This window comes from Carassius gibelio, chromosome B4, assembly GCF_023724105.1.
Source record: "Carassius gibelio isolate Cgi1373 ecotype wild population from Czech Republic chromosome B4, carGib1.2-hapl.c, whole genome shotgun sequence".
Lineage (NCBI taxonomy): Eukaryota > Metazoa > Chordata > Actinopteri > Cypriniformes > Cyprinidae > Carassius > Carassius gibelio.
Window position 1 is genome coordinate 6,476,433 of NC_068399.1, and position 11,127 is coordinate 6,487,559.

Consider the following 11,127-nt stretch of genomic DNA (forward strand, 5'->3'; position numbering starts at 1 on the left):
TTCAGACATCTAAAAAGTTTGGACTTTTTTTGTGATACAAATACTTTGCAAAGTTTTTGATGTTAAAACACTACATTTTATTTTTTTTTAAATGGAGAAAAAAAAATGCAGGTGCTTCTTGTAATGCAAAGATGAACACTACAGTCCCAACACTTAGCAATAAAGTATATCAGTTTAGTATGCCAAAAGTACAATTGCAGGGTATTTATAATAGGTACATTAATATATAAATGTTTAAACAAAATATATAGATTGAGATAATAAAATATCTATAAAAAGATTATTGGCACATTTAATATAGATATACTATCTGTAAAATATCTATACATTTAAGAAATGGGTTTTAATTTCATAATATAAAAAAATAAATAAATAATATTATTGTTAATAGGCAGTTCAGGCTTTCCTTCTATTTCAGATTTAGCTGCACACAAGCATGGCTTGTTTTGCCTGAATGAAAAACGATCACCTATTCTTCTTTATCTGTTTTAGGTTGACTGAAGGGTTGAAGATTGGTTTAGGTGATGCCATCAAGACATACCCAGAGATCATGAAACCCCTTTTCATTGTGGGTTCAAAGCCACTTGAAGCAGAAGACATGTTGAGACTCTTTAGGGTCAATTTTAGACCTGGCAGCAATAGACAAAGAGTTGAAAATCAGATCATAATGTTTTGGAGGGACTGGCTGATAGAAGTTGGGGGTATGTATTCTAGCGATACATTCTAATGACACTGTTATCCTTGTGTTATGTTTAAAAAAATATTTCAGACTCATTCCATTTAGTGACGCATGGCATTATGAAAAATTTGTTTATTCAAGTGTGCTATTAGTATACTTTATAAATTAATTAAATTAAAATAAGAACGTATACTTTCAGACTACTTTTGTATTTCTCCGAAAATTTTTTAAAATTGCACTTAGATGTACTTGACTTAGATTAGTGATATTATCAAACTTATTTGTAATGCTCATCAATATTTCTCTTTTTTTTTTTTTCTTAGAGGGGACCTGTTCATTTTCTGGTTCTTTTTTCTCTTTCATTTAAATTAGTTTAAAGGAGAACGCTTGTGCAAAATGAACCTCGGGTGTAATAACTCATTGGTACAGAGTCGACCGTTCTCTGGCATTTGTTGTGTGTAAAGTTATATCTCTATGAACAGATTAGCTTATAATGCTAGTATATGGGGCAGATCATAAGTGAAAAGAAATCGCTAGTTAATACCACTATCAAGGCTCAAAATAGCCTCACACTAACACGGTAGCATGAGGGTCCCTACATGCAAACCGAAGCATTGAGAACTTTGTAAGTGTACAAACAGTTTGATGAGATTCTTTATTAAGACATGCACATCACGTACACAGGCGGAAGCCATCTTTGGAAAAGAGTTCTCAATGCTTTGGTTTGCATGTAGGGACTCAGCCGGAAAGACAGGTTCCAGTTAAATGAGCACCAGTATGGGCTTGGGACTAGGTTATGAACTAAAGGTGGTTCATTGATTCCATGTGAATATTATTTTACATGGGGATATGTGATAAGGTAACAAATACATATAGAGTGTTGTTCTGTAATGCATGATGTGCATTTGTGAAATTCAAGGGAAAATGTTAAGTTCATGTTCGGAAGGTTGGTATTGTTATGCAAAGTTATTGTTAAAAAAAAAACAAGATCAACATTTGGTCACTGTACAGACATAAGTGAATACCAGGTACATCTGTTAAAAGAGAGCGAGATGTGGTGTCACCACTTGTCCTGTGGGTGGCACTAGTAGATCTGAAATGCATATAAGTGTACCAAGAGAGTGAAGATGAGTTAGTCTTAGCAAAGCATGTTGAATAGCTATCTCTCTGTTGTTTGCGTCTTTACAAAGACATAACATCCACTCATTATTCCAGCTTATAAAAAGCCACATGCTGTCAAGGGGACGGATGACAGATGCGACTTTGCAGCTTTGCATTTTTATGTATCTCCAGTCAACGTGCATAATAATTAAGACTGTTTGCCCATTTAGATTATAATAAACGTTTGCTTGTCCAGTGCCATGGCTGCTGACGTTAACTTAACTCATTTGCGATCATCTCTGATGATAAATAGCTGACCATTTAAAATATAGACCCCAAACCCGTATGGATCCTCTGGTAGACCTCTAATTGCAATCACCTGTCTCTCATCACCTCATCAGTCTCCCTCTATAAGAATGGCTCACTTTCTATATTCTAAGTTAATATGAGATGATCTCCTCTTACGCCGTTTCAACAGGATTTTGGAAGTTTAGACAAGTGTCTTCAGTAAACTCTCTGTCAACTCAATGAACTTCAGATTTGACTCGATGTCTTCACTGAGTCTATTGGTCTGTCTATGGGGTTTAACTGTAATCCCCCTACACACGCAAAACAAGAAAACAAAGCACTTGAGCATCTGTTTGCCAATGGCATGACTGTTAAATAAACAGCAGCAAAGAATATAAATAATCAAGAGCCATAAGGATACACTAGACGTTGCTTTTACAAAGTGACATCTGCTCTGTGTGTTTGTGGCCTTTCAGTAGCTGGGTTTACATGGACCCTACTAATCCCATCGTAATAGGACTATATGTAAATGTAAACATGTCAATGGGATTAAATTGGCCAGTTCCGACTTAAATTTAGTTCGAATTGTAAGGGGCGGTTTATTCCTTTTGTATTCTGAGCAAGAGAACATCTAAACACTTGATCGGATTGAAAACCGAAACCGGAAAGTACTGCGCATGCGCAGTGATGTAAAAATAGCGTAATGACTTATGAAGCACAGAAAGAGCTATTCTTCCTGGTGAATTAAGTGTCAGAAAAAAGTATCCTGTCATCATCCAGGTGGACACAGCACACTGGTGGTGGTTGAGGAGATTACCCCCTTCTTTGTAAAGTGCTTTGAGTGCCCAGAAAGAGCTAATGTAAGGAATTATTATTATGACTCCCCTTTCACTCAGCGTCTGTAAAGTGGAACAGGATAACATTCCACCAGAGTCCTTGTTTGAGACTCTCATCAACAAAATACTTCTGAGTGCAGGAAAGGGCACTTTTAAAATATGTATATTTTTAAAGTAAGCAGCACTGCACAACATTTCATATGCTGTCATCGCCTAATTAGAACCCCCATGAAGATAAATATCTTGTGTGATTTTTAAAACAGTACGCGACAGCAGCGGGAAACTGTATATCCATCCAGTGTGCGCATGTCAAAAGAGTAAATCCGATCAGAAGCTTGTGACACGTAAACACGCACATCAACCCAATCACTTTATCCAGTGTTCATGTAAACACTACGTTCGGATTTGTCAATCAGAATGAATTCATTCCGATGGAAGCAAAAAGTGTCCATGTAAACGCACCTAGTGATGTCTTTATGTTCCATCAGGTGTTCAGAACATTCTGTTCATCTATTAGCAATTTTTAGTTTGACTAATTAGAATAACCAAGTACTATATATTTGGTGTTTATTTTCCATCAAAGTGAATAAAGTGCTCGTTTTCTTAAATTTTTTTTACCAAAAACAGCTTTAACACTTTTGAGAGAGCTGTAAATTTTGTAAACATATATCATTCAGTGTAAATCTTTATATGAACATAAAGATGCATCAACTGAGCTATGAACTGAACAAGTTTCCCCAATGTGATGAGCATAAATTAAATAATGATTCTTTGAACAAAGGAGGGTCCATGAGTACCACTATTTTGGCTTTACATGTTTAACAGATATAACTTTTATTGTTGTTAGAGCATTAAAGTTATTATTTTCCATAAATTACTTTCCGAATAATGTTTTAAATACCATAATACATTTTTAAAACATCGAAACAAGCAATACACAATACACGTTTTCACCTTTCCCATTCAGGTTTAAAACATAGCAATTCATAGTAGAAGTGATAACTTCAGTGTGATTGTGATTTAAGCTTTACTCCCAAACACAGGGCCAGCTCACTTTTCTGAATCTTCCCATCTTTATTCACATCACAGTGGCGCAGCAGAACCTCACGCAATTTATCCAGATCAACTCCACTGATACTGGGCTGAGAGAAAGAAGAAAGCGTTGGAACAGAGAGGGAACCACAGTAGAAAAAGAAAGAGTGACAATTATTAGTTGTATTATATTACTATTGTACGAGGCTTTTACATGTTAAATCTGTCAATAAATAATGTCTAGATGTCTACAGCACAAGCTATGAAGCACAAGTCACACACTAATGTTTAATACTGAAGTTTATGGACCCAAATCAATTAAAACAACAAACCAAACATTTTGCAGTTGTGATTTCCACATGTAAGTTAACATTTGTTATAAATCTCATGACTTGATTACTTTAAGGTTCATTACTGTTAGTCACTTACCCTGACGAGCTCCATCATGTCTTTGACAAAACCATCCACCTCTGGTCCTTCAAGTGCTCCAGTCTTACTCTGGAAAGAGAGCCAACATTTTAGAGCTGGCACTGCTTTGTCAGTGCACTGTGCTTGTTATTGTGTCTAAGTACCACATTTGATATTATGCAAGGGGTTATCCTGTCTGGTTAGCCAATTTAGCTATTAGCAGTTCTTGCGAGCAACATATTCATGTTCTGTCATGACTCTCGAAGGTACATGACAATGTGTTTGGTCTTGGCGGAACAGATCTGCTACGCTTCTGCTTCTGCTTCTGCTTCTGCTGCTGTTGTGGCAAAGCAAGTACAGAGACTTACTACTGCCAATACATCCAGAACATGCTGCTGTGAGCATGTAAGAAATACTGCTGTTGCACATATAACATACATGAAATAACCCCATACAGGTGGAGCTGGGGAAGGTGGAGGGTTTCTGAAGTGTGCTGCAACTTCTACAGCAAGCACTATCCAAGTATTTTTCTGTTGAGCAGCAAGATCACTGGCTGCTGATACAAAAAGAACCAATCAGCTGCACCATGTGATAATGATTTCATTACGTTATATTAAGTTTTATCTATCAGACTGCACCATCTAGAGTTTCATGACAAAACTATAGATTCGTTTTTTTTTTAAATCTTTTTGGAGGCCTTTCAAAATTGTGCCATCAACTTATCAGTCTTATTACGTCAGGACGCAATAACATATGGCATTTACAGCTTAGGTGATTTAAAATCATATCTGTATTAACAACAGTAGAAAGGTTCGGATTCATTCTTACAACGTCATAATGTGCAAAGATCTTCTCAAAGTCTCTCTTTCTCTCCACTTGACTGTTGGCCTGAAGAAGGTAGGAAATAAGAGAGGGCATTATACACTGGTTTGCAGAAAAATATTACATTTAGGATTACAAAAGGTTTAATGAAGTATAAAGTACTAACATCCATTTTGAACTGCAACAGGAAGTTGTCTTGCAGAGACAGAATTCTGGGATGGAAACAAAGTTTCATAATTCAACTCCACAACAGTTACACTTTTATCAAACTGAATTGGATCATCATTGAACTGACTTGAGCTGAATAACTGTTGCCTTCTGTAGGGCTGCTTATAACTCAAGTCGAGCTTGTCTATAATTGATAAACTTGTTATTTTCCTGATTATTACTGTGAAGCTGTTTTGAGACCATCTGGAATGAATAAAGCGATATATAAATACAGGTGACTTGACTTGATATTGTGGACTTCAACGCCATTGGCAGCTGCTCCCGAAAGCAACTGATCATTTGCATAAAGTTAAACTTATCTCAAATTTGTTGTGTCATCAGACACGACCACATGGTAAATGTAACTTTTTTTTTTACCGGAAGTGAGTTGAGCTAAGTGCCATTTACATTTTTCTAATTTCAGCCTACTGGATTTAGGATGTAAATCATGCAGTTTAGTTTACATCTTACTACTTCATTGAGTTGCAGTGCAGTTTGGATGCTTTAGTTGTCACTAGACTAACAAACCAGTATTAAATTGTCACCTGTGTGTTACTGGCAGCTACTTCATTATCATTTTAAACTAAATAGATTATAATATGTGTATGATCTGAACAAAGACCCCCAAGGCCTAAACAGCTCCACAAGCACAGAAAAAAAGCACTATTGTTAAACGCATATCACCTAGCTAGATCATTAAGATCCAAACTCCCGTCTTTGTTTTTGTCAAAGATGCTCATCTGTAAGACAAAAAAAGTACAGATGTGTTGCAAGCCATTTAACAAACAAAATCAACTCATAATAACAATACTGCTATTTTCACACAAACTGTCAGTTTCTAAAATTGATGATCGAGCACATACCTGTACAGAAACAAAATAATCTTGAAAAGTACGTATACCAATGTGGTTTACAACATATGCTCTAGGCATACCAGTTGTCTGAAAAAATACTGTCATAGATGGCACCATTTGAAAACACATGAACAGCTAAATGCTATTAACTCTGAGTGAGAGTTTCACTTGCTGTGTGTGTAATGGAAAAAACCCACACTGCTGAGATCAGGCAAAGGAAGGTTAATGCATGGGTGACCAGCCACAGTTTGCTGATGGTGGATGTAAACAGTGCTATCACTTAATAATGCCGCGTTTCCACAGCTGGAACTTTACCCAGGAACCAGGGACTTTGGCAGGAACCAGGAACTAAACAAAGTTCTGGGTAAAAAAAATGCCCCTCAGAAAGTCCCTGCTGGCGAGGTAGAACTTTTTTGAAGTTCCTGAACTTTCGGGGACAGGACTTGGGCGCTAAACAACCTGATTGGTTGAGTTCACGCTGCATTATGTAATCATACAGAGGTGCTTCTCATTTGAGAACTTTAGGTTTATATAAATAATTAATAAACGGAAAAGAATCAAAATCAGCAGTATTACCATGGTATTTGTGTATTCATCCAACTTCCCTGGGGGAATATCCTTTTTGTGCTGCTGAAACAAGTCATTCAAGAAGCTCTGCCATCAGAAAGAGACAAACAATCAAAACACCACCCTCAATATTTAAACTTGGTCAGTGATTGTTATAATATGCTAATGTAATTGACAGTCTCTGCCAATGAATCATGTGTATGCATTTACCTTGAGCTCCACAGCTGATATGTATCCACTGCTGTCAGCATCGTATTTCCTCCAGATCTATCATGGGAAATGTGCAAAACCTTTTTAACAATCATCCCACACTACCACAGCCGGTATATATAAATACAATTGATGATCATCACGACTCAAATAAACTACCACCTGAAATCACAATACAGAAATGTGTGATGCCAAAGACTGTTTAGACATTATATTTAAAAATGTTGTTGTGTGAAATGAAAGTAAAGGTTTACCTTCATGTACTCCACGCTGTTATCCAGTGAAGCCTCTCGACGAAAGATAAGAAGGAAGTTCTCATCCACCGGCAGGATCATGTTAGCTAGCTGGTATGAACGCAAACAGACACATTCAGTAATATGGGTTTATTTCCTAATTTACTTATTCAGATCAAATGTCCTTCTGCCTCTACTAATTATGATTTGCTTTCTTAAGTGTTTATTTTATATGGAAAAACAAAGACTTCTATGAAATGTATTTAATCATAACACTGAATGGCAGCAGTTTGACATGATATTATAAAGATGTTGAGACATGAAAATGTAAAATATGTTTGAAGTATAGAATCAATCATGCAATATCCGGGAACTGGCATTGGTTTCGTCAGATAATAATTGACTTTTGTCAGATAAAAAAGCCACTATGTAATTATGTTCACTACATTAATGACAGCACTAATGGCTCTGATTACTGGAACTATAGTTGCTTCTAAGTGTTTCAACAATCCACAAAACAAACCATTAACATGACAGAAAATGACTCAACACTTTTAATGTTGGCTTGCGCAACTGTGCTAGAAAGAGCCGGAAGCCATAAAGTGGCTAGATAGCATCTAAAAAAGCCTTTGCCATCACAGCATGCAAACAGCAATTCAGCTGCTTTTCTCTGCAAGCAGAATGACTAATTATACAATAACAGCCTGAAAGTAACGTATCCGTTTAAAACATTTCCTTCTTTCATGGTTGCTCTTTTTTGCCAGTTCCATCACAGGATTATCAGTTTATACTTTTGTGCAGGACTAACAATAATGAAAAGAAAATCTTTAAAAAAGGGTGATGTACTTCGTGTATCGCCAAGCGTCCATCGGATGTGAGATCATAGGTAGACATAAAGCTCTCCTTTATCTGCTGTACTCTCTCCTCTGTAATCTTATCCTAAAGACAGCAGAGAAAACAAACTGGTTACTGTGACTACATTTCCATCATTCATCTCTCATTAATTCCCCACCATCACTCTTCATAGCCAATGGACTGGAACAGCTGCGCACCAATAGAGCTGCTCATAAGATAATCATTGAATATCTGACACAATCTTTATTTATTAGTAGCCTTTTTACATCACAATAACCCTCATTCACTCAGAATCACAGAGAGGGTGGGGTTTGGTTTGTTTGTTTAGTAGGGACATGCAAGTTAATGAACATCAGCGTAAAATACAAAATGTCAATAAGCCGGTTTATAGCACCTTTGCTAGATCATCTAGCAAATCTATTTTTATCTTGTATGCAGGGCCGTTGCAAGAAGTGTGTGAGGCCCTGTGTGAAGTTGAGGGGTGAGGCGCTCTGCCATTTTTGTGTGTGTGTGGGGGGGGGGGGGGGTTCTATAGTAATGAATGCAACTTTAACAAGCAACTGATCAATAGCGATGACATGCTTTTAAGAATTGTAAGAGCTACTGCATAATTATAATAATAATAAAGGAATTATCTAAGTAAATATCAAAGCTAAAAGAAGTTCTCTTTTAAGAGCAATCTAAAATTTTCTTCTAAAATGTTTTTTTTTCCTTCTCAGTTTCCTGTGTTTATGTTCATTTATTTTACTTTTATGGGAAAGAAAAGAAACTATGCATTGCCATTAAAGTGCAATTACTGAACCTACACAAATAATCTGATTAAAAAAAAAATTTTTCTTATGGCACTTAAGTGACTACTTAGTCTTTCATAAGACAAAATGGGTGGAAAAACAGACATAAACTACATAAAATGCAGGCCAAGAGACGAGGTGCGAGGCCCTGTGCGGTCGCACATTGGCACAGCCCTTGCTACGCTACTGCTTGTATGTCTAACCACAGTTTCCTGAAAATAGAGTGATGTTTGGTTTCTTGAGACGTTGCACAAGTTCCTGAGTAACAGTGTAATACAACAGTTAAAATATATTCTTTATGAGTGTACTTTACATGTGCACACATATTTTTTTAAAACCGTGATAACCCTAGTTTCCATCCATTTTTTTCTTCTAGGATCGTAAAAGATTTAAAATTCTGTCAAAAGGTGGTGTATTTTTGTCCGGTGGCAGTGTATTTTAAGTGTCTGTTGGTGTAAAATGTAAACAGTTGTTAAATGGCTGTTGTGTGTGTTATGTTAGTGGGCGAGGGAACAGATCCTAATGTGTAAACAGCCAGAGAGCACTTTTAAAGAGCACCTAAAGAAAGAGTGTCTAATGTGCTTCCATATATCTGCACAATGTAATCAAACAGTTAGATCAAACACAGGACAGTGATGTTTTTAAAGGTCTGTGTTCATTCAAATGTAATACATCACTGGACTTTTGATTCCAATTTATTTAGTTTTTTACATACCTTTGACCCTAATTTTTCCAGCATGTGACGGAAAAAGTCATCCAACTCTTTTCCTTCAATGTAGCCATTATCTGCGGAAAGGTATTTATCTAGAATTTTATCTCATGATCAGATGAGCAAGGGGTATTTATATCTAAAATGCATCACTATGTAAATAAGCATAAATTTAAATAACAATAAATAGACATTATTTGGAAGCAGAATGAAAATTATTTTAAATTCTCACCATCAGCGTCAAAGTGTTGCCAGATCTGTAGAAATCCAGCAGCATCTAGATTAGCAAAGGCACAGTCCATGATGGAAATGTACAAAAAAAAAACGATACAGTGGTATAGAGCAAGAAGAGAAATGTGATAGAGCTGTGCACAGAGAGGGACTCGCTGAATAAACACAGAATAAAACCCCTCCTCTTTCACACCACTCTTGACAGTCATCAGCTGAAAGACCGATACCATCTGAGGCTAAACTGGGTAGGTTTCCTTTTTAAAAGATGCCTTTTACTTTTTGTAAGTAGAAATAAACACAAGGTACTGTGCTGTATAAACTGTGTCATAACTGTGTCATAAAAGTAATCTCTATTCCCCATGAAAAAAGACATCCATTTCTGTGGTGACTTGTGGATCCTGCACTTTTGTGTCTTGTGTATTCAATTGTGTAAACTTAAGCATGGAATATACAACACTACTTTTAAAATCTGAACACTAGGTATCATACACTTAGCAACTTTGTAAACACTTATAAAGTAAAAACAGAGCACTGTACACTAAACAGAAGGTCACACACTATCAGACTTTTAGTTTTCTGATCTCAGTGACTGATATTCAGGGCTCTCAAGTGAGAGCATAAGTTTGGAGCGAGATAGGGGAGGGGCCACTCAAAGAGGAGGAGCCATTCAAATATTTGTAACTGCACCCAATTCTCTAAAGTTTTCGCTTGCAGTTCAATTTGACCTCTTGTTCATAATTGACCCGTACAAATAGAAATGATAACAACTGGTAAATCTGATTAAAAAAAACAAAACAAAAAACAGACAAATTCATCCAAGTAAAATAAACAGAACTGAAGAGTGGTGCTCATCCGAAAGGAAAATATATTTCTTAAAATATATTGTGATATATTGTAATATATTATTTTCCCTTTTTATTTTCTAATATATTATATATTTGAATACATTGAATAATACATTGATGATACATATATTATATAATATATTGCAAAATATACAAATGATTGCCGCTTTCAATATATTGGAAAAACTAAATATTAAATCCCATATATAAGAATATATGCCTAATATATTAAATTAAATTTTCCAATATACTGCAATATATTTTTGTTTCATAAGGGAAATGTACATATTGTGTACAAACAGTAGGATTGCAGAACTGTGTGTGTGTGTGTGTGTGTGTGTGTGTGTGTCTGTGTAAGAGAGAGCTCATTTCAGTTTCTGTTGTGTTTGTTGCAAAATGTTAAGTTCTTGATGACAGGGGTCCCACTTAAAGCACTGTGGCTCAAGGCCAGCCATTTTC

The 11,127-nt window shown here is 36.0% G+C and overlaps 1 protein-coding gene across 1 annotated transcript; it reads right to left on the reverse strand.

The window, feature by feature from the left end:
- Positions 1 to 3,706: 3,706 nt before the first annotated feature.
- Positions 3,707 to 10,011, reverse strand: LOC127956027 (secretagogin). Its single transcript, XM_052553783.1, has 11 exons — positions 9,825 to 10,011; positions 9,599 to 9,669; positions 8,084 to 8,176; positions 7,259 to 7,348; positions 7,005 to 7,061; positions 6,804 to 6,881; positions 6,058 to 6,113; positions 5,333 to 5,378; positions 5,173 to 5,232; positions 4,366 to 4,434; positions 3,707 to 4,046 (listed from the first exon to the last, which is right to left on the reverse strand). Exons 1-11 carry the CDS (start codon positions 9,892 to 9,894, stop codon positions 3,909 to 3,911), a joined length of 828 nt encoding a protein of 275 aa, XP_052409743.1. The 5' UTR covers positions 9,895 to 10,011; the 3' UTR covers positions 3,707 to 3,908.
- Positions 10,012 to 11,127: the final 1,116 nt, after the last annotated feature.

Excerpts from the sequence above, each read along its gene's own strand:
- LOC127956027 (XM_052553783.1), bottom strand. The coding sequence starts at position 9,894 with ATGGACTGTGCCTTTGCTAATCTAGATGCTGCTGGATTTCTACAGATC. Across the intron at positions 8,177-9,598 it reads TGGAAAAATTAGGGTCAAAG|GATAAGATTACAGAGGAGAG; the intron begins GTATGTAAAAAA and ends TGCTGTCTTTAG. Across the intron at positions 7,062-7,258 it reads ACAGCGTGGAGTACATGAAG|ATCTGGAGGAAATACGATGC; the intron begins GTAAACCTTTAC and ends TTCCCATGATAG.